This window comes from Oryzias melastigma, linkage group LG9 (genome assembly GCF_002922805.2).
Source record: "Oryzias melastigma strain HK-1 linkage group LG9, ASM292280v2, whole genome shotgun sequence".
Classification (NCBI taxonomy): Eukaryota; Metazoa; Chordata; class Actinopteri; order Beloniformes; family Adrianichthyidae; genus Oryzias; species Oryzias melastigma.
The window spans coordinates 15,013,481-15,040,747 of record NC_050520.1 but is presented as its reverse complement, the minus strand read 5'-3'; the positions used below and the strand labels follow the sequence as shown (position 1 = coordinate 15,040,747).

Below are 27,267 nucleotides of genomic sequence, written 5' to 3'. Positions count from 1 at the left end.
TTGCTTAGTGAGGAACAACATTTCGTTTCAGCTGTGCACTCATCTGCAGATACTTTGTGTGAAATGACAAAAAAACGGAATCTTGAATCTTTGAAGATTAACACCACCAGTAGACAAAAAGGAGTCCAGGATCATTCTTGGGTGGGTTTTTTCTTACTTATGTTTCAAATAATCTTGCCCTATCCACTGTGGTGTGTTCCACATGTGAGAATCAGCTAAGACAGGATCAAATGGAGCAAAGCTATTTGGCTGATTCTTCTCAGTGGTTCCAACCATCCCTTAACTTAATAATGTCTTTTGAGACACAGGTATGTTGTACAGATTTTTCTTTGTTTTTAAACCTCCAAAACCTGTATTTTGTACAAGGGTCCTGTTAGTGCTGCTTAAGTGATAAGTGCGCGCTCTTGGAGAGCGTCTTTCATTGCGAGCTCCGTGCCTGCAGTCTGACTGTTGGAAACAAAGAAATAAGACAGAGTGTAATTGGTGTGGGCACCTACATATATCCCACAGACACTGATGTATCACTTGCGTGCATCATTTTCATGTGCACATCTTACTAATGACTAGAGAGTCGTTAGGGCAACAGGTCTGTCTACGACCCTCGAGCACCAGTATGGGTCAACCCCTGTACGGGTCCATATGACTAAGGATAATATCATAGAGAGGATAAATATTTTGAGAATAACTACAATTTTTTAATGAGCAAATATTCAGTGACGCAAAAAGAAAATGGGACACAAAGAACTGGTTTGTTTTTAGTTACCTCATCACTTTTACTATGCATCAAATTCATGTTTCTAGTAAGAGTTTTTGTTTTATGTCAGCTTCTGCTTGCTTGTAAGTATTTGTTTTCAGTTATCCTATGTCAGCCAAGAAACACATGAAAAGCTGTTTCCGCTGTGGCATATTTGGTTTTTCTCTTTGTTCTGTGTATTTTTCTGTCAGAGTGGGACTTCTGTGTGTTTTGTGGATCTTTGTGTGTCTTTCTGTGTTTATTATTTTCAGGTGTGGTGCTGGGAGGTGTGGCCCTACTGGACCAAAGCTGATGAAGGGAGCCTTTAAAAAACACCATGTTGACCTCCAGCCCACCAGAAAGGAGCTGGACTGCGACCAGTCTCCACAGCAGCTTGGTGCTCTTCTCCACCTGTTTTGTTGTTACACTTGGTAGTCCTCGTTGTGGTTTTGTGTTTAGGTCCCACTTTGTGTAGTTTTGTTTGGTGTTAGTTAATTTTAAGTAAAGCTGTGGGGATGAACTGCCATTTTTTTGGTATAAGTCTTCTCCTGTTTGTGTTAGTCTATAGGGAGGTTAGTGTTTGTCATTCTTTTTCATTTGCAGGTAAGCTTCCTGGTTTCAGATAGTTTTTGTTTGTCGTTTTGCCCTTGGTTTACCTTGAAGCCTTTTGCTTCACCTTTGAGTTATTTATTGTTTTTCTTGTTTATACATTTGTTATCTTTTATGGAGACACTATACATTTGTGTTTTTTTGTTAGACTTTCTTGCCCCGGATTCCTCTAGACACAAAATGAGGCGTGACTGTCTCCAGAGAGATTAACTACAGAGAGACTAACAGTAGAGAATAACTACAATTTTTAACAAGTAAATAATTAGTGACACAAAAGGAAAATGGCACACGGAGAATTGGTTTCTTTTTCAGTTGCTTCATCACTTTTGCTACGCATCAAATTCGTGTTTCTAGTAAAAGTTTTCATTTTTTCTCAGCTTCAAACAGCTTCTGCTTGCTTGTAAGCATTTGTTGTCAGTTGTCCTATGTCAGCCAAGAAACACATGGAAAGCTCAGCAAAAACTGAGCTCTTGGCACCGGACCGCGGACCGGACTTCAGGAAACACAGTGATAAATCCAACTGGCTGCTCTTTCGGGCAGCTAGCATTCTGTAGAATAGGGTGGTTAAGCTCACACAAACACCTGTGCAGACTGAAGTTTTCTTTCTTTATAGTTATCGCTTCCTCATTCACCGTCTGTCACTTTTGCTTCCCCACCAAGATTTTCCCTTCGCTGACACATCCATCTGGCAGCTGCACACACAAACCAGTGCATTTTTCTCATTTCAATTCTTGCAACTGCACAGCTCAAAGTAAGGTTCAAAAGCGTTTTCCATGAAGCTTTCAGTGGCATCATCTACCACTAAAAAACACTGAAAGTAATCTGCAGTGCTTAAAAAAACTATATAAACCCTAAGGTATTTAATGACACCGTCTCATAATTTAATGTCAAAGACACCATAGCATAGCTGTCACTATGTCTGTCATTCGTGATACCCCTCTGTCTTATTAGCCGTCCTGCCGGAGTTTTGGAGCTGCATCCAAATGGGATGAAAAGAAAAAGTGTCACTTGTGTGCTAAAAAAATATTTAAACAATGTCAAATATAAATGCAAAATCCTGCAACACAATAGATGGACGGAAGACTAAGAAACACTATTGTTGAGTGAGTCCACCTAATCCCCTGCAGGTTCAAAGGATACTGGAGCCAATCACAGTCGCGGCTGAGGTGGGGTACACCCTGGTCTGGTCGCCAGACCACTCACATTCACACCTTGAGACAATTTAAGAGACATCAATCAACTCATAAAGCATGTCTTTGGACTGTGCAGAAAGCAATGCATGAGGAGAACACGCAAATTCCACATAGTAAAGTCCTAGCTGCTTTGAACTTCACGGCCGTGCAGTTTCTGATCATTACCAATACTTATAAATGCCCTTCATCTGACCTTTGTTTTTACTTTTACTGATCAAAACAACCATATTTACCACAAAAAAAGTATTTTGTCCCTCTAAAGACCCCAATAAGGTTGGTGATCACGGTAACAGTTCCTAACAAGGTAATAAATACGAGAACACACACAGACACACAGCTGCTGACTTTAGCACAAGGCAGGAGGGAATCAGGGCCAAGAAGACAGCAGCATCCTGGCTCAGTCTCGACAGCCAAACGATCAATTGATCCGTCAATAATATTCTATCTACTCTAGTGCAGGTTCCACTAGTGCTGCTACAACTCCATCTGGTTCAACTGTTTATGTCTTTTACTCCTAAGTTCATTCTGCACAAGCATCAAAAGCAGTGCTTGTAAGTGATGCCGGTTTGCTCCTTTTAATACTGCATTTCCAGGTGGACTGATGAGTTAGCTTCTAATGTCTGCTTTTATGCAGCGGATCCAAGTACTGATTGATAGCTAAAGCCTCATTAACACAGACCCTCCCATGCAGGCACTTACTGGGCTGCTGAGGAAAAACTCACATTGACATTACACGTACTGTCTTGCACAGCAAAGATTTTTTTTTTTTCCAATTTGCAATATGTTAGAAAAATAAAACATCATTCTGTCATTTAAAATATATCTTCCTGATCTACAGTGTTTGCTTACACAACAACAACATGCTTGAATGAATATTATATTATCATTTTATGACACCCCATCCAACAATTGAGTAAATACAAAGACTATCAGCTTTGAACACTAAACTATAGAAATTTACAACAGCACATGTATAATGTTTGTATGTAAATCCAGTCAGGCTTGAAAGTAAGGCAGCACTAGTTTAAACGTGATTAAATGCGAAGCTATTTTTTAAGATTATTGGGCAAAATAAGAAAATCATACATGAAAGCAAATACTGTAACTCAGCTATTTTCATTAATGGAAGACAAAAGAGTCATTGGGCAGCTTGATTTATAGTCCTTTTAGAATTAAAGTTTTCTCAATAAATGTGTAAAATAAATATTCTTTTTAAAGTTTGGAATGGGAGAAAGTGCAGCACTCACTCAATAGTTACCCTTTATCTAAATCAATATTTGACTCAAATATATTGGTGGTCTGGTGATCCGTCTATGGGGGGGGGGCTACCCCGCCTTGCTTAAAGAAGACCAGGTTAAACTCTGACAGTCCCTGTTTTAGAATCAGGACAAAGTGAGTTGATGAATAGTATGGAGTCAATAATAAATTCGATTTTTTTTTTTTTTTTTTTTTTTAGATATGCCCCCATTGACAAAAAAGTACAGAAATGTATCTAAACAGCACAAATTTTTTTTGCTTTTTCTCAAAAAATGAAATTACAACATTTAATTATTTTATACTGACCCACTTATAGATGATTAAAAAAGCCTTATACTAGAGCTGCTTTCTTCAGTGGCACCAGATGTATTCATCGTCTGGCCAGTTTTGTATTGGGATGAACTGCCCTGAGAAGCAGTCCTGGTAATTTGGGGCCAAATGACTTTGGTTCTTGCATGGTGATTACCCAAATGTAAGCAGTTCTTTTTAATTTGATCCATCCTCCTGTGCAACTCGCTCTCTGAAAATACCATTAAAACTACACAAAAAAAAAAAAATTGCATTAACAAATTACAGCTGCCGCCAGTGAACCTCACATCCAAGAATTTGATAACTTTAATGCTCCAGCTAAGCAGAGTGAACAAATACGTGCTGCCTAAGCTTCATGACCCCCTTCTTTTAATGCGGGGTCATTAAAAGTCCATTTATGCCCCCAGATATTCAAAATTAGCTCACAAATAACACTCAAAAGTGCTTCTTTTTTCTTTCTTTTTTTTTTGAAAATGCAAGTAATCAAATTGAGAAAGACCCCTCCGCCCTCCCCACGTTTCTAAATGGAAACAAATCCTGAAAGCTCAGCTGTTCTGTAATGGTAGCATATGCGACACGCCATATTAAATGTACACACAATGTCCTGCTCCCACATTGCTCTCCCAGTTTGAGCCTTCTCATTTTTCACTGCTTTGACTGTTTGCAAAGGTCAGCCTGACCAAGGCAAGACAGGAAATGATGTGCAGCGGCACAAAGGACCCCCTCCACCAGAAGACAAGAGAGACATCTACGGAAGATGACCGCCTTCAAGGTCTTTCCCTCCCAGCAGTTTTCATTTAAAGAAATCAGTTCTTATTATTTATGCTTTAAAATTTATATGAGAAATGAACCCAAAAGGGTAATTCTTCCTTTTAAAGTACACTACTTACAGAGTATTTAAGTGGTATTTACATGGTACTACCTACTTGGTACTTATATGGTACTTGCTGTGTATTGATTTGCTTCATGGTTATGTGGTATATTTTACATTATACTGACTGGGTAATTTTACTGCACACCCTTTACATAGTATACTACTTGGTATTTACATTGATAAAGATGTGTAAAATAATTATTTTTTTTAATATTCACTCAAAATTAATGTTTTTTTTTATTTTTTTTTTTAAGTGATGATGTTTTACAATAATTAGGTACCGTATATTTTACTTAGATGCAATTTGTACTGCCATGGCACTATCAACATAAAAAAAACATCCTTTAAAACATTGAGAAATTCCACAAACAGCTGCATAAGTACTCAAACGGTACTCAACATAAAGGACAGCAGCAAGAAACACGGCAAAAAAGAAACAAAAAAAATACATCAGTCTGTTGAGTGCACAGACAAGGTCTCCAGGCAACGTTTCACTTCAAAAGAAAAAAAAGAACAGCTTTCTTTTCAAAGGATTTCAAACAGTCACTGCCTCCAGGATCTGCTAAAGGCATTAAGACATTTCTCAGCATTAAGATCTGCAAATATATTAATGGTCTTTTAAATAATATTTCCCAGGATACAGACTAAAACATGTTGAATTTTTTTTTCTTCCCCCTTTCCATTTATTCATTAGAACCAAAAGCTGAGTCCCATTAGACATCATGGCTACTGTAAGTGCATGTAAATCAGGGCGGGGACGTAGCCGGCCTTTGTTCTGCTTTTACAAGGCCGTGTGCTTTTTAAGCATAAGTTGGAGAAAATCTTGCTGCAGCTACAATTTATCACAACTTTTTAAGGCCAGATGTTTCTTTTTTTCTATTTTCATTTCACTACCTAAAACACAAAACTCATTCTACAAGTTAATACATCTCACAGACTCAAATAAAAGTAGAAGAAAGCTGTTACTGCTTGAAACACATTTCATCAGTTTACTAAACCCCATCAAACTTGTTATTAACGTTTAGATGAGATTTATTAACAACTAATGAAAAATCTGTTAATCTACTGCAAAAAAACTTTACTTAAAAGTAAAAGCTAGTAGTTTTACTGATTATTTGTGCTTTATTTAAGAATTATTAAGCAAAAAGCTTTGAATTTAACAGGTTAAATGAACAAAATGACTATTTAAGTGCTAACAAAAAGGGTCACATTCACTCTTATGCACAAACTTAAATAATATGCAAAAAAAATGATGATAGCATAATAATTTATCAACGTTGTTGCCCTACTCCCTTTGCCCTCATAGCTTTTCAGGATATAGTGAAGGAACGGGGGAGTGATTGTGGCGGGTTTGCTGAGCGCGCTCAGTGCTGCCGTGAGTCCAGATTGCTGCTCGGCTGACCTTGAGGGTGTCATTTCAATCGATCGACACTGAGGTGCTGTGTGTTCATGAGGGAGAAACGGAGGCGTGCAACTCCACGAAGGAAACGGAAACTTGTTCTAATGATGAATCATTGAGATGTGGCCAAATATGACTTTCCTCTTTCATCTTTTTTAGTTATTAAAGCCTAAATTCCAACTTTTTTTTTCTCCCACTCTTCTTTTATGCCGTTTCTTCTTTCTTTTCATGTTTCTTTTTTCCCTGTCATTTTGTCAAATGTCAGTTTTAGCATTCAGACACGTCTTCCTGTCCATCTGGTTCTCACTTTCTCCACATCACATTTTCTGACTCCCTGTCAATCTCACTTTTTTCTAGATTTGACATTTCTGCATCATAACCAGATCTTGTTGTCCTACAGGTACTTAAAGATATAAATGGACATGCAGCTATTTCTCTCCGTGGATGTTATTGATTTGTTTCCTCTTACAGGAGTCTGGATTTGGTTAGTCAGGGTTGTAAATGTGTCGTTTTCTAAAGTTACCTGTCCTCTGACTGACCTATTTCAGCCAGAGAGATCCAATTTTCTCCTTTTCATCAAGGTCGAAACGTCAACGTGACCTGTGGTCTGTTGATAATAGATTTTGGTTATACCTAAATTATTTTATCTAACTGATGCTGCCGAGCAGCCTGGAGGCACAAAGACAGGGCGAAATGCCCCTAACTCGTGGCTCCTTGTTAAATCCACTTATAAAAATGTTCATACTGCCTTTAACCAGCTGGTTTTACTGAGTGTTTGACAGCACCACATTTACCCGGAAACAATTAAAGCTAATTTATGGGTACTCACTGTTGCCTGTTTGTCAGGCTTTGCATCTTTGTCGAGAAGATTATGGGAATTAAACCAACGCAGAGCCTTCTGAAACACGCGTGTGGGGTCCTAAAGCCGACCGTGTGTCAGTCTCGGGTAAAGAGAGTTCATTAAAAAAAACAACTGGAGGTGTTTGGTGATTCCTGCCACACCTAGGATTTAGTCAGCTCACCAGTAAAATGTGAATCCTCTGCCTTTTATGGACAAAAGGAAAAGAAAAAAGGGTTATGCATAAATGTGATTAACTAGAGATTCTAAGTATTAATTGAAAATAATATAAGTGTCAGCAGAAAGAGCAGAGGATGAGTCTGAAAGACCTCGGTCACAACACTGAATGTAACTTTTACTCATGCATACCAAGTACAGGGAAAGACAGATGATAAAACTCCCTTAAATCAACTTTAGCACCCGATACTGCAGTTGTAAAGATTTTGAAAAATAAAAGGCAGCATATAACTTAATTATCAGTCCTAGCAGAAAAAAACTAATCTGAATTTAAAACTATTTTCCATGAGGCCAAACACTCCAGATGAAGCTATAGTGAATGATTTTGATCACTTATTGTGATGCACATAACTTTCCCTCGGCATAAACAAACAATAAAATAAATAAAACATGAGTAAAAATTACATGAAATGTCAAAGGCAAAAAATAAAAACTAATATTTTACTAATAAAAATGCAAATGAGCAAAATGTATATTTAGTGTTTGTAACTGAACTTTAATATTTTAAGAAAAAATGTAGTTTATTTGAAATCTATGTGTAATATTTAGATAAAACTGTATCTATTTAATGATAGAGGAAAAATGATTTAAAAAAAGCTATGTAAATATGTTTAATAATTACGTTTCTAAGCATTTTTTTATGCATAAACTTAACTCTTTCCAATGTTTGTCTTTCATTGTAAATACAGAAAAGACGTCAAGGTAAAATACAGAACAAAGCCAGACTTTATGAATTCAAAACCAGAGAGTTTTATGTTTTCTAGTACCTAAACCATACTGTTCAACCAAAGTGACTTCAATATAAATAAAAATTGTGAATGTTTCTGTTAACTTGAATCTCTCCATGTGCAACTTCCAGTAATTTAACTGAAACTGTCCTTCCTTTGACGTTCATCACTCTCTGAGTCATGTTCAAGCAAAGCATTTGGCAGTGAGGCAACACAGACTGAGAGAAACTAAAGAACATTAAGAAGCTACTAAACGGATAAAAACCTAGGAAATAACCCAGAGTGAAGCTAAAGTTCAAGTTCTTACTGGAGAATGCATTAATGGCTTTCTTTTACCTCATTAAATCTATTCTGTATACAAATAAAGTTTTAGAAAGATGATTTTGTTATTGGGTTCTTGTATGGAAGTTTAACATTTTTATTTGTTTTGTATTTAAGTGGAGTTAACTGTTCGGTGAAGTTGATCCTTATTGAATCCGCTTAATGAAGCTTTATTTATAAAGCACTTTGCAACTCCACAGGGTACAAAAGAGCTTTACAATAAAAAGAGAGACAAAAAGAAAATGTAGAAAATTTGTTTGGCACATCCCATCAGGGTTGGTGAAGACGCTTTCACCGATTCACACAGGTAGTTTGGCAAAGAGTTTTACAGTGGATACAGTCCTAACACAACCCTGTATTTTATCCAGGCTGGGGACGGGCACAGGGAGACTTGAGCCCCCTTGTGGCTACGTAATTTAGAGCGTGAAGGGTCTTGTCTAATTAAATCATCCAAAAACTTAAAAATTAACAATTTAAAATTGCAAAAAGCAATAAAATGCATATGGATAAAAATAAAAAAATAAGTAAAATCAAATATAATGCCAAAAACAACTGAATATTAAAAGCAATTCTAAAAAGATATTTTTTTTAGTTGACATTTAAATCTGTTAGGGACTGATGCCAAGCACAGTTCTACCAGAATGTTATTCACAATTTGCCATCAGTATTTTACCACAGTTTTTTTTTCAACCTACTAGATCTTTCTTGTCATCTTTTAGACCAATAAGTTCAGTCACGTCACAATAAACCTGGTTAAATAAGCTTTTATCTTTGTGTTAAGTTCAGGCATTTTGACACTATCTAAACCCTTTTACAAACACCCAATTAAACTGTGAAATATGACAATAAGATGTCACGTATATCCTAGAAAGGTTTCCTCTATGAGTCAAGAATAAACCCCTTTTTCCTCCAAGTATAAAAGAAATTTAATCTGCTGCTTAACGCCGTTTGTTCTGCCTTTTTGCTGCACACCTGTTTAATAAGGCACAGGGCCTGAAAAGCTCTCTTCACACTTTCTGCTCACAAGTTCACCGTCATCACCAGCACTGCCTGTGTCGCTGTGGATGTGTGTGCACATGCCATGACGAAGTGCTGTTTGTTTCAGATTAGCACTTGCCGTCAAAGGCTCAGTCTGACTTTTTAATGCTCCATCTTTCAGCTTCTCCCGTCATCCAGACACCTCAACATCAGCATGCCGCGCGGCACACATCTGCACGTGCGCCGAGGATAAAGATGGGAGTTTTTCCACAAGAGGGAGGTTGAGAATAGAAATTAGGAAGAATAAAGACCCCAGGGGGGTAATCAGGAAGGTAATCAGAAAAGCTGAAAAATGCACCACCAAATACACAACCTATAAATGCTGCATCTGTCTCTATTCAATGTTTTCTGGAGGAAAGAAGGGAAAAGAGCACTTAAGGTGTGAATTGCACACACACCTGGCAGTCCATTCAGTCTCCACATTTGCATTTCTTTCTTTTTCTTTTCTTTTTTTTTGAGGATATGAATGTCAAAAGTGAAGCTTCACTATCCAATGTGAGCAAAAGAGAAGTGACAAAAACTGTCCCTGAAACCACCCTATCTTTTAAAGGCAAAAAAGGGACATCCAGCTGTTTCATGGCTTATTTTAAACTAAATCTAAAAGGAAAACACAGAAAGTCCTCTACAAGCTTATGATTCAACTCACAAAAATGTTCCCATTGTTTACTCACATTAACAAGAAAAATACCAAATCTCTGCTTTTGAGTTATGAACTGTTAAAAGTCCAGCCAGAACTGACGGAGATGTTAAGGTTAGTGCACAGAGGAAACAAGCATTCAAGAGGAGTTGGAGCTAGTGAGTCCACATGCGTCGTGTTCACCAGCAGATCTACTACCCAGATGATCTTAGCAGAGAGAAGCGTCTATGAACAGGAAGGATTCGTGGATACATGATGTGCTTCTGAGGGTGTTCTGATGGAAACTCCAAGGACAGATTTAAATGTTACGGCCAAGAACATTTAAATGAAAAATCCAATGTATTCATGTATTTCTTAATACTGCAAATGTGAAGAAGTATAGATCATTAATTAGTTTATGACTCCTTTTAGCTTTTTAATTTCTATTTTGTGTTTATTTCAGGCAAAACTTCCACAAACACGCAGCTGTTGTAATTTTATTTTTTTTCTGTTAGTTCGGATAGCTTTAGTCTTTGGTCCACAACGATATTTCAAGATTTCCCAACCAGTCAGACCAGACCTGACTGACTGTTTCGGTTTAAAAAATATATATTTTTGTGGATTGGAGTTCTCATGTGTCCACGCAGCCCCCCTGTTTCACCTACACAGCCAAAGACAGAAACTGCCACCACTCTGCAGTTTGGCCTTGAAAACCCAATCAGCTACTAAGGATGGAGGTGGTTTATCGACAGGACTTGATAGTCTTACCTTTGATGCCAAATTTGGAGTTTCCTCCAAACTTGAGAATGACCAGCATCAACAGGAAACCCGTGAAGGCCACGGCAGCGATGCCCACCACTACGTACACCTGCAACAACAGATACAGGAATGAAAACGGGCTAAAACTAAACAGTAAATGTCACAAAAATCAAACACGTTGACTGTCATTTAGATGAAGAAGTGTTGACTTACAGCAACTCTGTCTTCTGGTGGATTCACAGTGGGGGTGTCTGTTGATGTAAAAAAAAAAAACAATAGACTGATGAAAATATTTGTGATTGGCCATGACACATTCTAGTTTTGAACATGAGGTGGCGACTTTTGAGATGTTATTGGAGGACAGTCATTCTTGAACATATGAGCTGCTCTTTTAGTTCTCCAAAGCTTTTACATAAACAGTTGATTCAGTATGATAGAGTTTTAGAGCCACCATCAAAATAAAAAAAAATAGAAAAATATGAGAATAAAGGTGTACATTTATGAGTAAAAAGTCGAATTTTAAAAGACTAAATCGTTATGAGAAAAAAATTACAAAAATAAAGTTGTAAATCTGTGAGAAAAAAGTAATACGTTTACAAGAATAAAGTCTAAAAAAATAATGCCAAGAAACTTAAAAGAATAAAGTTGTTAATTTATGAGAAAAAATGTGTATATTTACAAGAACAAAGTTGTAATGAAACAACAATAAAGTTTGTTATTAGAAAAAGAGTCAAAAACCAATAAGAATAAAGTCATACATTTATGAGAAACAAATATTCATTTTCTAAAAATAAAATCACAATGAGAAAAAAAAGTCAAAAACTTACAAGAATAAAGTTATAATTTGGGGGAATATGGTCATGGGAAAAATGTAAAAAAGTTATAAGAATAAAGTCATAAATTCATGGAAAAAAATGTAAACTAATTATAAGAATAAAGTCATAAATTTTTGAGAAAAAAGTCATAAATTGACAAGAAGATGAAAGATGAAAACAATTCACTGTGACAGTACCTGATGGTTGTTCTGTCCAAGATATTTTGGAAAGAAAGACAGACAAAAGAATCAAAACAAAGACATGTTAGATGATGGATTTCTTTACAGGCAACACTTTATACCCAATTCAATCAACCACGCCTGTTCTATGAGTGTGTTTGGAAAAGAAAATGATTTAAAAATCAATAAATAAAAGCAGCACATAACCCTACATACATACATTATCAACATGCACCACATCTAAATAACATGACGCAATGGAGAAACAGTGGCTGTGAAAATCTACAACTCAACAACTCGAGAGACAAAACAAATAAAGAACATTTCTAAATTGTAACTTTTGTTTATTAAACATAAAAGCAAATTAAACTTTAAAACTCCACTCTGTGTTGAAGCTAAGTTAATGTATCTAATAAGGTCAGACTTACCATAGTAGTCTGGCCCAACATCTGGGGAATAGAATCAAAGCAGAACCATAAATATTTATGCTTCAATGTATTTTTGTTTTCTTTATCTATGAACAAACATAACAGACTTCATTGAAGAAGTTAATATGTTGGATTCCCTTTCGCCTAATACTCCCTTGTAACCTTTAACAGATTTTACTTAATTAAAAAATCATACATTTTTAATAATGACATTTTGGTTCTAATATTAACATTCTGTCATACATATATAACGCAGTTTTCGACATTAAGCAAACAGAAGGTGAGGACCTTCCTGACCATCCCAAGGTTGTTTCATGAAGTGAGCGTCCACTTCTTTCTGGTCCATCCCGAATTCATTCGTAACCACAAGTCGGTATCGTCCGTTGTTGATGTGTGTGGGGTTGTCGAGCTGCAGGCAGCCGTGGTATTCTCTCTCTGTGACGTCGTGGATCATGGTCATGATGTAGTCATCCTCTGTTACCACTTCTTCATTTCGGTACCACTGAAAGAGGGGCGCCGGGTTTCCTGCAAAGATTATATTCATGCATTACATTTAGCCTTGTTAACTTAAACTTTTTTATTGAATGTGTCATACCTGCGACACTAAATGGGATGCACCAGTGGTGGTCAGGAATTGCATCACTTAACTTTGTGATTTTAGGAGGAACTGAGTGAAAAAAGAGAATATTTTGAGTTAAAAACGTGATTAAAATTGAAATAAAGCTTCACTAAGCCAAGAGCATATAAACGTATTCAGTGATGTAAACATAATGCCTGAACAGACGAATGAAACAGCTTTGAAACAAGGAGTAAACATACAAAGAATGTCCAGCTGCAGAGAGGACTCCTTCTCCCCGACGATGTTCCCCGCTATGCAGCTGATCTTGCTGTTGTGATCCAGGGACGACAGGTTGGACAGCCGCAACACCGAAATCTGTCCCGACGTCTCAATCTGAGCAAGAACACAGAATAAAATATGCTAACAAATAGCTCTACTGTCATTTGTCACCATGACTACTTAGTAATTGCTTATTTTCTGCTTCATTCAAAAAACTGTTGTTGCACAAAAGTATAACACTTATTTTCTACTTTTAACACTTTGATCTCAGCAGAAATGAATTGAGCTGCTGGTTAGACTGTGTGGTATCTGTGTACACCAAGGCAGTTTCAAAATCTCCTTTGGACATTTTTTAATATTAAAAAGCAGTTTAAAAAGGCATTTTTTTTCTCATTTTTTTAATTCAACCTTGATCTTGTGTTAGGGTCGGCACCGACCTGTTCTTATTTTGAATCGCTTATTAAAAAAAAATAAATGAAAACCTAAAGTTCATTAATTCCATCAAGACTTTTTGACTTTGTCAGAACCATAATTTCAACAAAATTCAAGTTTTGTATTTTTTATTCTAAATGCTCTGGTTGAGATTATGTCTTATCTGGTTTTAGGGTCAGTTTTGTCCCAGTTATAAAAAATAAAGTTATAAATCAATAATTTAAGCCAAAATTAAAATAATTGGTGGACTTCAGCCAACCCACTGACAGCAACCTCCTTTTCAGGGGACGCTAATTTCTCCAGAATATTGCAAAATAGCAAAATAAACTCAGGTATGTCCAGACACACAATGACTTTTCTCTGATTTAGCTCTAATCCGTCTGGTAGATGTAAGTGATTTCTATTGGTCTGATTTGTTTGTATTGTTGGTTGTTTGTGTTCCAATGTGTTTGGATTAAACTTCTATTACTGTAGATGTATTTTTGCATGTTCTTAAAAAAAATATGTACCGTATTTTTCGGACTATAAGTCGCACCGGAGTATAAGTCGCAGGGGCCAAAAAATGCATAATGAAGAAGAAAAAACCATACATAAGTCGCACTGGAGTATAAGTCGCATTTTTTTCAAGTAATTTATTTTACAAACTGGTTGAAAAAAACGATATTACATCATCCTGGAAGGTAAGTTATAACATTCATAAGTGAATAGAAAACAGGCTGAATATGTGTCAACACATATTCACATATTAGCATCATGAAAAAAACGAAAAGGTGTAGCATTTATATAACATAACAGTTTTATTTAACTATAGCCTCAAGAACTCATCAACTTTGTATCTTTACTGTAATTAATTGCACGCAATCTCACTCCATATCACTAAATCCGTTAAATTCTTCGTCCTCTGTGTCACGTCTGAATAACTAAAGTAAATAAAGTAATTGCATAGATCACCATAAGAGGGCACTCTAGACTTACGGTCCATATCTCATCTCATTGAAAATTCGTATATAAGTCGCACTGGAGTATAAGTCGCAGGGACATTCAATCTATGAAAAAAACCGCGACCTGTGGACTTCAGCCAACCCACTGACAGCAACCTCCTTTTCAGGGGACGCTAATTTCTCCAGAATATTGCAAAATAGCAAAATAAACTCAGGTATGTCCAGACACACAATGACTTTTCTCTGATTTAGCTCTAATCCTTCTGGTAGATGTAAGTGATTTCTATTGGTCTGATTTGTTTTTTATTGTTGGTTGTTTGTGTTCCAATGTGTTTGGATTAAACTTCTATTGCTGTAGATGTATTTTTGCATGTTCTCAAAAAAATATGTAGTGGGTAGGATAGAAGTTACATGTGTTAATAATTTTAAAATAAAAAAAGATCGAGTAAATTAATTTTAGAGATGTGTTCCAAACACCTCAGTGAAATTCAAGAGACGCCATAACCTTTCTCTTGGGGTCATTTTCTGTTTTAATTGAAATCTAGAGGCATTCTTTTTTAGAGTCCCACAGAAAACAATAAATCCAACATTTCCGTGGATAAGGAAGCCTAACAAGATTACCAAGAGATGACAAAAAACATTGGATGATAGATTTTTGTTTTTAGTGCATTTTGAAGCTGATTTAAGACACGGGTTGTAACTGATCCATTAACGTGGATGGTAACAGAAAGCTAATACAAGAGGAAGGTTAATTAAAGATGACATCTTTGTGACAACATCTGTTGCTATTCTTTCTTTCTTTACAATGATCAAATTATCCTACAGGTAACAAGAAAAATATAAAATGTCACTGTTAATAGCTTGTTTTTAATACCCTCATGCCAATGTTAGCTAATGTTAGAGCTGCACAGGCGCTATTAGCTAGCAAGAATGTCCGAGATCCCATCCTAATCCCTACTAAAAACTATTTAGTGCAAGAATATATATAGTGCCCTGGATTTTAAAAGGACTTTGAACACCATGCTCACTCCTTTTCTTTTTTTTCTTTTTTTAAATGCCGTGTCACCTATTTCACAAAGTGAAAAACTAATATGAACATTTTATGACATTTATTTATGAATCCACTGTGTTCTGATCATGAAAATGCTGATAGTTTATTTAAAAATTGCATTTAAACATATTTTTGGCAAAACTTGTTCAAAAATGACGTATAGTGGTCTATATTCACCAATGTAGTGAGCACTGATGTTTTTGATTTTTCGCAAAGACTTCTGGGAAGTTTCTAGGTCACTCGATTTTGGAATAGTAGATTTGGGCAGCACCAAAAAATGGTGAACGAACTATATAGTGCACTATATGGGGAGTAGCGAAGGAATTCGGACATATCCTAGTGTTAAAAAAGGGTTGATGGGAAATTAGCCGAGGCTAACTTTTGCGTAAACAGCCCCCCACAACTCAGAGCCAACTTTAATAAGCTGTTATAATGCAGCAAAAAATTTGTCTTAAAAAAAACAACACAGGCTTTTTGAAGTTTTGCTAAAAAATAAATAAATAAAACTGTATAATCGTAGTTAAAAGACCACTGGGAACAACTTAGCGATAGTAAAATATATTTGGAGTGAGACTATAAATAACTGAACTTTAACACAAAGTCTTACAGTGTCTACACATTTAGTAAAGATGTTAGAATTAGTGCTGAAATAATCCAACAATTGATAGTTCTTAATTTTTGAGGCTAGAATTAGTCAGATAAATGAAATAAATCAAAGTAACAATGGTAACTTAAACCCAATGTAATGTAAATCACTTTCATGGTTATTCTTTGCATTGATTTGATCAGGTCTCTTGGGTTTGGGTACATGTCCAAAAGCATGTTTGTGCTTGCTTGAGCTAACCTCATAGTTGCTGGCCAGTAACATCTTCCAAATCAGCTCAGGTGCAGGCACTCCAGAAGTTGTGCAGGACAGCTCCAAGTTCTCCCCTTCTTTTACGCTCGTCTTGGATGGGCTCACCGTCGCCATGGGAACCTCTACATACAACCAAGGGAGTGGGAAGAAAACAATCAGGGTATTGAAAAGAAAAAAAAAGAGGAAGGAGGTGCAGAAACGAAAAAAGGCAAACTTAGGATTCATGACCATCTGTTGTCTCTCCAGTTGAAATACAAGGCACGTAAGAACCTCAACAAGAAGAGTGAAAAAACACACATCCACCGCTGAGTCAAAGTGAAAAGAAAAACACACAAAAACCCCAAATTCAATCTCCCTGCCTACCACTCTTTTGTTTCTTGTTTTGTTGAAGCACGCTCACACCAATTAAATAGTAAGACGAAAAAAACGAGTTCAAACACAGCAATGGTTACACCGATTACTAGTGCATGTCTTCGGCTAAATTGATTGGACACAGTCTGAAGCTTCTGTCAAAGCGGAGACACTGCTTACTCTGTGTGTCTGTGTTAATGTGTCTTCTGCCGTGTGTGTTCGGTGACCGGAGCGTCACCGATGAGACTCAGTCTCAACCTTACCACTATTGCCCCCTGTCAAACGACGAGAAGAGAAGCATTGAGAGCCGAAGACTGCTTCAGATAAAACTGGTTCCTTATCAATTCCTCTCTTCTCCCCCTCTTACACCATGTTCTGTCCATCGTCAAAATACTTATCTCCTGGGTAACCCACTTATCGCTACGACAACTCATTCAATCAGCATGAGCTCCAGTGAAGACCATTTCATTTCAGTGGTGGCGAGCTCGCCACCTTATCAGCACCGCAAATCTTAACTGGCTTTGAGTGAATCAGCTTTTTACTGGCAGTTCACAACAAAAGAACAATATTTACTTGTCATAACAGGTAAAATTGAGTCTCTGTAGATAGACTCAGCAGAATGTGGGTTATTGTACCAATTAAAACTAAACAGAATATTTCATGACACTTTGTGGCTTGCACAAACTCTGTTTTAAGATAAAGAAAAATGGTTTTAGACAGGCAAAAGTGAGTAGAGACTAGTTTAATTTACAGAAAAATATTTTCTGCTGCTTTTCTCTGCATTTTTAGTAAGGAGTTACCTTCAAAGGCAATTTTTATTTTGAAGAAAGTTATGACAAAATAAATTATAGCAACTTTTCTATTTGCCTTTGCAGTCAAAGTCTGAACAAACTTGACCCAGTAAAGATATTCATGAAATGTATAGTAGTATAGAATTTTAGATATTACCGCTAAAGAATTACTAAGATCATTTTTAGTTTTTAAAGTGTTAATGAAGGTTTTCATTCATTCTGGTGACGCCTTGAAGTTGAATCATCTGGACTTGAAATTTTCTTTCCCCGAAATGTTTCACAATTTATCCAAATGGCCTAATTTGTCTGAAACAGTTTGTTTTAAAATGTTCACCCAGCAGTAAGGATGTATGACTCATGTTTACCAAACCAAGGGAACAGCCAGTTCTGGGAAATTCAATAACGCTACGTGAAATTAGAGATTGCAATCAACTTCAAATTTCCTCTTTTGATCTTTTAGGAGAAATAAAAGACCTCTGTAGTCTTCACCTTCATGGAAATTGTTTATTTTACATTCTTCAACAATCTTCCAGTCATATTTTTAAGTGGATTTAAAAGTAACCATACTTTTTTGAACACACAACAAAAGATAGTTATAATTTAATAGAATTCTTTCCTATAATAAATTGATCAAAAAAAGGGATAATTATGTTCTGTGGTTTTACTTTTGACAAATTGATATAGAATTAGCATTTTCTTTACTTTAATACAAGGTTCTACAAATTATTTTGATTTTGCCATGACAATTAGAAATGCAGTTACAACAATTTTAATGTAACTTTTAATTTAAGTGTGGAACATTTTTTTCAAAGAAAGTGTCAGGAATTTACTTCTGTTTTTATGCTTTTTAGGAACCAAAATAAATATGTATTTGAATCCTAAAACTGCATAATCACAATTAAGTGACCACTGGGAATGCTTTTACAAAAGAAAAATATATAGTTGGAAGAAAACAATATTTTGGGAAATTAAAGCAACATAGATTATTTTTTTTCCTCTAAAAGCCTCCGTGTGAATAAAATCCAGAAATAAAGTAAACATGAAACCCCATTTATCAAGTACTGATGAATAAATATGTGGAAAATGTATCAAGTCAGCAAAGCATGGAATAACACAACGGCAATCCTTCACACTTTTGTTCCCCTCAAATCCGAACCGCCTTCTTTTCCCGTTGAGCGTGTGCGGTGAATGAGCACAGCATCAGGTGGCCGATGTGATTCTGAATAAATGCTCATGTAAACAAATGACATCCCCTGTTCTCTGAACTGAAACTCTGCCACATGCAGGATGTCTTAGAGTTGTTGTGTCAAGAGCCATTGCTGACAGCTCTTTTTTTTGGCTCCATCCTCAGTGATGTAAAGAGAAATGTAAACATTTGTTGCATAAGTCGCGGCTCCATCATGGATGTGTGTGACGGATGAGACAAAACTGAAGCAAAGAGAGAGCAGGAGACTAAAACATGAGTTATACTGCATCACCTCTGTCTGTTTGCTTTGCAATGTTTTGGTTGCATAACGTCAAAATGGAAGTGAACCCTAAAAAGTTTCAGATAATAAAGAAAAAAATAATGAATATTTCTTAATATTCTTGTCAAAATGTCAAAAAGTTTCTTGTAGGGTCAACTTACCAACAGTTTACCTGAAAGATATTTGGAGTTTTTTGCATGTGTTTCAGTTTCAGTGTAAACTAAAGCATGTAGGTTGCCTCAGGTAAGAGTGACGATTCTTACTTTCCATAAGCTTAAGACCAGACAAATGCTGTCATTCTGCAACTAAATAAAGTTATGACGCTAAGAAATGCGACAAATGGTACAGTTTAATAAAAGGCCTTTAAAGAGCCTCAAAAAGAGGTTTCAGACCGCCGCACTACCTACAGCAAGCAGACACTGGCACAGAGTGGGAATAGTTAATTGCCATAATTCTGTTGTGAAAATTATCTTTGCACGCAGGATTTTTATCGCATTCACTATGTTTGCCATCTGGCTTTTGTCATAAAGGTGTCCTCACTGAAGTGTTTAATAGCTTCTATAGGTTCATTTCAAAGTTTTTTGACTCAGTTCTGCTATTAAATGTCTTTGAAATGAAGTACAAAGTTAGAAATCTTGGCAGCTCTTCTGTGTGCTCTATAATTGTCTATCTATGGGGCTGTGGTGTAGAGGAAGACCTCCGATTGGATTTTTTACAGTTCCCATCGTGCACCCCAGTGTGTCAAAGCCTTTTGAGCAGGACTGTAAACTTTAGATTGCTCCTGGTGGTTACTTAATCCTTTTTGCTGTTTACAGCTTTTGTGTTCTGTCTAGAACAAATAATCATCAGTTGACATATAGATTAAGGCTGGATTGATAAAATTGATTGATCTGAATTGACCTAAGCGCAACATGTAATAAAAATCATCTTTAAAAGTAGAGATTGATCTAACGCATAATGCTAAAGTCTGCTAGCTTGATGCTAAATTATAATGGGATTTCCCATAGGATGGCTAGAAGAATAGAATAGAAGATACTTTTTTAAATCTCTATAGAGAGAAATTCAATGTTTGGTAGCTCATCCATGCAAACCAACAGTCACATTCAGAAGACGGTAAAAAATAATTACATAATAATATAAAACGAAGATAAAAACAGATTATTGGACATGAGTTTGACAAATAAAAAGACTAAAAATTACAAAAAATAGTAACGATAAATGAATAAATTAAATGTAAATAAAAACTACAGAATAAAATGTACAGCCGTATGGAAGTCGGAATAAAATAATCCTAACGCTTGTTTGAACTACTGACTAAATGAACATCTTGCGTGATTGTTCCAAACTCCTTTAGGGAAATATTTCTAAAGTAACCATTTATGGTTTAAAGCACAGTTTTTTGCTCACACTTTCTTCTTCTTCTTTAATGTTATAGCATGATCACCACCTAGTGGCCAAACTGAAACGCCCTCCAGGAGAGGCAGAACAATTGTTGGAGCTTCTCTGTTTGAGAATCCATGTAACACTGTAAGGTATTGACAATCTCATTATAATTTCACTAATATATTACACTGAATGTGAGTTGTACCAGATTAATATGAATATCCTCAAAAGAAATTTCTAAATTATTAATGTATTACTTAGCAAATTTGCCTACATATGTAAAAATTAAAAATCTAATCGAATAAAATATGAATAGAATCAATTCAGGCTCTGGTGACTCAAATAGATTCTGGAAACTCTTGGCAATACCCAGCCCTAATATCTATGTCTGAAACACAAAATTCTACATCTTCTGCTTTCAAACTAATAAAATAAGCCATCTTTCCTGTTTGGTCGGTATTTTCTTCTTTTCCATTTGATGTGTGTGCTTTTACTTCAAATTAAAACCAGAATGAGAAAATGTAAGTACAAAAAGGGAAGGAATCCAGAGAAAAAGGAGGAATAAAAGTTAATGTCATTCCAGCCAAACACATGAACTGGCATGGAGACAGCCACGATCAGAGTGCACCTGCGCTTTGATGAAGCCTGATTATCATTTCCACAGTGCGGGGAAAACAGCTGAAGCAGCTGGATTGTGTTATTTGTGCACTGTCGAGCGCTCAGCAAGTGTATTGAGAAATATGTGTAAAAAAGTTCCATGCGTATCCAAATTCTTTACTTTTTTTATGCTGGCAGGCAAGGCAATAAAGAATTTAATCACCTAGGAGTCATAAAAAACACAAATTCAGGAATAAAAAGTTCGTTTTTTTGTTTTAGTCAGTGTTAGTTTGTGAGCACCCACGGCTGTTTATTGTGTTGGTGGGTAGTATTAACAGTCTGTTCATCCTGCCTCTTTTGGGTGACGCTCCAGCAGTATGCAGTCGTTGGACCAAAACAAATGGCAAAATCAGTGTCAGCCTCAGGGCTCCACTCGGCATTTCCTCTCCTTTGTGCCTCCCCTCATAATGTCACTGAGAAATGCTCAGACACACAGAGAAGGACTCACATGAATCAGACAAACAGATGGAAAATGGGAAATACAGATGAGGCACGACCAACAGCAGTTTGGCCAGACTGAGCGGCTTTTTGGTGTGTCACTCTTAGCCCTGGGGCAACATTTGGCACCCCTGGCCCACCGTGCCCTCCTCCACATCTGTCACTCTGCCAGGGGGTCCCCTGCTCAACTTCCCCGAGGCCATGCTTGTGTTTATGCCAAAAATAACTTGTGCTAATGGAGGGGAGGCTGAAAGAACAGATCAATAGGAGTTATCAATTACATTGCTAGCTTCCTGTTAGCTAACTTATTGTTTGAGTCTGGTGCGTCCCAACGGGGCCCAAACTATTTTGGACCGAATCCTTTGCTTTGTCACCCAAAAATGGCCCGGCACCCAAAAATAGTTTTTCTGATGTACAAATTAGAAGTTGAGACCAGTCAGTCCAAAAAGGTCATCCGCCTATGTTTTGTGTGTTTGAATCAAACCCTTTGTTGTTGCTAAAAGTCCAATTCATTCTGATGTCAGCTCATAAAAGCTAACAAGTCCAGACGATGTGCTAGTCCGTGATCTTGGATTTTCAGAGGTCAAGCCGTTATCTGACCCTGCTTATGAACAAAAGAATCCAAAATAGAAAGAGTCATGAAAAATTCATGCAGTCACCCTAAAGGATTTAGGATTAAATTGACAATTAACTGCTGACACAATCATTTTAAAGAACCACTCCAATGAAAACAGTGTTTTTAACGTGTTTTTGTAGCATTTTTCTCATGATGGAGGACATACATCAAATATTTAAAGATTAAAACTGCATTTCTCAGTATATATTTATTCCTATCATTATGCATTAGGAAAATTATGTTTTAAAAGGCTCTCTTTTGTGATGCATCAAGTGAAATGGACGAGCCAAAGTCTGATGCATCCAATTGCAGAAAAATAGATCCATGTACGTCTTTGTTTCTTCGCCTGAGATGGTATCTGGCTCAAAATTGTACAGCTGGATAGCACAAAATATTGCTCACAATTTTTGTTGCACCAATAATGTAAGGTTGCAAGAGGCTGGAAGATGGCGGGAGAGAGTGTAAACAAAGGGATGATGGGATATCAGTAGAGGTTTACTTCCGTGCAACAACTCAGAGGTATATTTCTGGTGATCTCTTGTCACTCAGTACAAACTTTGTCCAAGAAAATGACACAGGGTTTTTTTATGTTGCCATAAACAACATAATCATCACTTAAACGTCACTAGGAATAATTTTACAAAATATGATTAGAGAGTCTGTCCTGGAGTGACAGCAAGCTGGGGGTCATTTCTTGCATAATCAAGCAAGAATTAAAAAAATAATCTTTAATGGCTCATAAATTAAGAACTCACTCAGCGAGAGATTATTTCCGTAATGAACAAAAAGATGATTCGGGAAAATAACATAAAATGTGCTTTAATATCAATATATTATTTTCTGTTGAATTATACAAATGTATTTCTCATTACATCTTTCCGCCTCCATAGTGTCGTGTGCAGTGACCCTTTGACGCCAGATGACTAAGGCGAACACGTTTTTCTTATGACAGCTAATCTATGCGTCACATAAAAAACCTCAGAGCAGAAAAAAAAAAAAAAAAAAGTACAAGCCTGTTTATTGTTGATGGCGTTTTAGTGCCACATTTTAAGTCCCTTTAAGGAGAGCGATGTTTTTAATGCGTCGTTTTATTTGTTTGGTTGCTGCTGCTTCTGCATAATAAGGAGTTCAGGGAAATTAGAATTCGGTGGATAAGTAGAGATCTTTGTCTGAAATACAGTGCATGCAGCCAGCAGGTATGGATAACTCATTACTGCTGAGGCGCCTGTCAGAGCATGAGCTGTATTTCTCGAACAGGGTTTTCCTTTAAATGTTAACAGAAAAACGTCCCTCCTCTATTTCTTTGTTGAGAACGGACATCATTTGTCCTGCTCTAAAACAAATATGTGTATCATCAATTATCAAGTGAAAATAGATGAACCAGGCATAAAATAATTTTTAAGAATAAAAGCTTGAAAACAATTTTTGTCGAGGAAACCACTTGACCATGTGGACTTTTACCACATGCTTCACTGCTTTGCATTCTGCACACCTTGTGGATGTTTTTCCCCTTCTGATTTGGTGTGAGTGCATATGCCCTTACCACAGTTAGGCAGCGTCAGACTTGACAGCATCTTCCGGGCTCCTCCATCCTCAGTGCAGCGCAGCTCCTGAGTGTCTGCCTCTTCCCCCAACAACAGCTTGATCCACATGTTCTCACAGGAGCAGCGCAGAGGGTTCCCTGACAGAATACTACAGAGAACCACGAGGAACACTGAGCAACAGATTCTACAGAAGGCATCGAAATGTTAGCATGAAACTTTACTGACTCAGGTTTGACCCTTTTTTTGGTCAAATACGGCCGGGCTTTCTACTTCCACATGTTAATTTAATGGATTTGAATAAAAAGCAAGGTACTTTCTGTTGTATAATTTCAACAAAAAATGTAAATATTGGAGAAATTGTATAATGATGATCAAACTGTTGCCTTAGAACATTATCTTCATAAATTCAGGAAATATTTGGTGCCAAAGAGTTAATTTATTATGAAACAAAGTGTTTTATCTTAATGAAAAAAATAGAAAATCAGAGAAACTGACATAACATAATGTGAAATGCAGTTTTTTTGGACCAATAATGATGTTTAGATATGTATAAATATAGTAAATTGTGCCTAAAAAGTGAAAGAAATTTATATTTCTTCAACATTTACATGACATTATAAATGCTTAAAATGTCACTTTATCTTCAAACTGAGGCTGGTTTCTCTGAACTTACAGATATGAGATGTTGAGGTGTTTGAATATCCTCCAGGACAGAGATGAGAGGTTGTTATCTTTCAAATTCCTGCAACAGAAAGTGAGCGTCAGGCGTTGAAGCAGCATTTGAGACTCCTTAGAGTTGTTGGATCAGGTGATGTATCTATTTTAACATCAAGCAATCAATCCAGTGAGACTTTATAATAAGGGTCCCTCTGTTAATGTTAGATCATGCGTAATTAATTATTACATAACAGCCAGTTTTATGTAATTGACTTGAATTTACATTTTCAAAGCTAAAGAGTTAATCTGTTTCCCTTTAAATTTTATTAAAGATTTTAGTTTTCTTTTGTTTTGTTTCTCAAAATTGTTGAATCAGCTTTAACTCCACAATTATTTACGTGAACATTATAGTAGAAGTTTTACTCACAGATATTGCAGCTTGAGGTTGTTCTCAAAGGCCAGCTTTGATACGTATGTTAGTCTGCTGTTGGTTACCGTTCTGACACAGAAACACACAAAAGTGTTGTCATTTTCATGACTTTTAACATTACATCACAAACACATTTGTCAGGGTTAAATACAAAAATCAGTTCTAAAACCAAAGTAGCCCAATGAGACATTTATCATATGAAAAAGCCCCCTGAAATAGAGAACTTTTCAAGCAAATCCCATTTTAAAAGCATGAAATCAGCCACAAGTTCATAACTGCTTTGAAAATCATTCAGAGAAACTATTTATTTTTGTTGTCCTGAACAGACTATCCCTTCATTTTTTTTCTATAAATTCATTCGTTTTGGAATACAATTCAAATCCCAGAAGTGTAAACAACCAAAATACAATTTACTACAACGTGTAACTAAAAGTACAAACAGTATTAGCTCATCAAGCACTCCCTTTTAGAAAAGTAATAATCAGATCTAACAAGTCAAGGATCCAGCTACAGCTCAGTGCATTTAGACAGCCTGAAACTCACCCAAGCAACACAATTGTAAAGAAAGATGATTTAGGTGACTTTGAATGCAGCACGGTTGTTGTTGCCAAACAAGCTGGACTGAGTGTTTCAGAAACTGCTGATCTGTTGGAAATGCCCAGGCACTGCTTTCTCGGGTTTTTACAAGGAAAAAAGTCAGAAAAAAGAAAATATCACATGAGCTAAAAAGCCTCCCTGAACTTAAACGACCACAAATTGCAATCAAGATATCCAAGATAGGAGAAACTCTGAGATGCAGCAGAAACCTCACCAGAGCTACTTCTACCAGCTAATAGAAGAAAATAAAATACTACAGGGAAACAACGAATGCTAAAAGATTGGAGAACTGTTGAGTTCTTCATGTTTAAGCCACTTTCATCCTTAATCGCAGCATCTTCATTAAGTCTGTCTGAGATTGGCTAATTACACAAACATGTCATTTCAGCTAAATACATGAGCCAGAATGTTGTAGGCGCGTGTGCACATAAACAAAGACAGACAGATGCACTCACAGATTCCTGAGGTTCTTGTAGTGGTGCAGGTCTTTGTCATTGATGGAGGAGAAGCCATTCTGATTTGCGATGTAACTGTCAGTAGATACAAGCGTAAGTCAGGGGACCTATTTCTTAACAAATGACAAATGTACACATACACAAAATAGACTATATATAGACTGCAGCTATAATTTTCAAACATTTGCAGATTTTCCACAGTAAGAACTTTTTATATTGACATTATTTGAGCAAAGGTTGCTGAGAACAGCTAGCATAATTGGTGCAAAATGTGAGGGTAAAGATAAAGAAGAAGTTAAATATTTGAGCTTCAGGATGGCTTCCCATAAAATTTAAATGGAAATGAAGGAAAAATATGAATTAAATAGAACAGAGAACACTCTCTTCTTTTAGACAGTTCTCTCTGTCTTTGCACGCATTACTTTGTTAAAGATACGTATTTAAAAAAAAGATAGTGTCCTTAAATTATGAAGCTATATGTATTTGTAAAATATGAAAAAAAAAATCAGTTTTCAACAGTTTATTAGCAGAATTTTAATGGATTAATTGATTTTTCATTTAATACTGTGTGTCGTAACCACAAAATTTGGGCTTAAACTTAAAGAGGGCATTATTTGATACATATTTTACTGTTATTACAGTAACTCATCAGCTCAGTGAGACAAAAAAAAAGTTGTAAAAAGGAACCATTTCCTTATAGTTTCCATTTACAAAGCTGACCTGGAAGTAACTTTGTGGAAATTAAGGTATAAAAAGTTTATTGTAACAAAATAAATAAAAATGAAATTGTGGACTAATATACTATGATTAAAATCCTATTTTTTTCCTCCCACACATGCTTTGATCAGCAAAATAGATAGAAGCACATTATAAATGTTTTTTTTTTCAAATAACAAAGGAACAAAAAGCTTATTTAAATGATCTTCATCATCCATAGATTGCTTCATCATTTGTGCCAATTAGACCAATTAAGAGATCAATTGTGCGCATAAATGATGGGCTGCACTGACATAGAAAAACTGCACCTAAAAGCCCAACTGAGTTTATTACATTAAAACATGAATCGCGACACCTATCAAATCCAAACCAGCGCGTGCCATAAAAATCAGATCAGCCAATTAACTTAAGGAGGCGCGATGCGCGTTCCCCTCCAACGCTTGGCGAGTCGTTTGGACTGATTCTTGTTGCGGTCATCAGTAATGTGTCTGTTTACATTAGCCGGGCGCTCGATGGATGCTCTGAGACAGACTGCTGGCTCATTTAAAGCGCGTCCAAGGCTTCTCCAAGGCCAGCGATAAAGGTTATTTATCTGACAAAAATCATTATCAACAAGGCCGTTTTTATCTTCGCAATGCCACACGTCACAGTTTTCAAATCTGACTCCATCTCCTGGGTTTTCTTTAATTTGTAGGCCAAATGGCGTCAGATTTT

General features: G+C 36.3%; 1 protein-coding gene across 3 annotated transcripts in view; it reads right to left on the bottom strand.

Annotated features, from left to right (window-relative positions):
• Positions 1-27,267, bottom strand: part of ntrk2a (neurotrophic tyrosine kinase, receptor, type 2a) — an 80,671-nt gene that overhangs the window by 52,033 nt on the left and 1,371 nt on the right. For 2 of the 3 annotated variants that reach the window (XM_024274884.2, XM_024274885.2), the window contains exons 2-13: positions 25,837-25,911; positions 24,782-24,853; positions 24,371-24,439; positions 23,697-23,845; positions 16,440-16,573; positions 13,153-13,285; positions 12,929-13,000; positions 12,622-12,858; positions 12,334-12,354; positions 11,924-11,935; positions 11,125-11,162; positions 10,921-11,020 (exon numbers count right to left, since the gene is read on the bottom strand). In XM_024274884.2, the coding sequence (XP_024130652.1) occupies positions 10,921-11,020; positions 11,125-11,162; positions 11,924-11,935; positions 12,334-12,354; positions 12,622-12,858; positions 12,929-13,000; positions 13,153-13,285; positions 16,440-16,573; positions 23,697-23,845; positions 24,371-24,439; positions 24,782-24,853; positions 25,837-25,911 (1,112 nt within the window). The remainder of the gene's footprint in view (positions 1-10,920; positions 11,021-11,124; positions 11,163-11,923; positions 11,936-12,333; positions 12,355-12,621; positions 12,859-12,928; positions 13,001-13,152; positions 13,286-16,439; positions 16,574-23,696; positions 23,846-24,370; positions 24,440-24,781; positions 24,854-25,836; positions 25,912-27,267) is intronic. The other variant, XM_024274886.2, reaches the window with a different exon arrangement.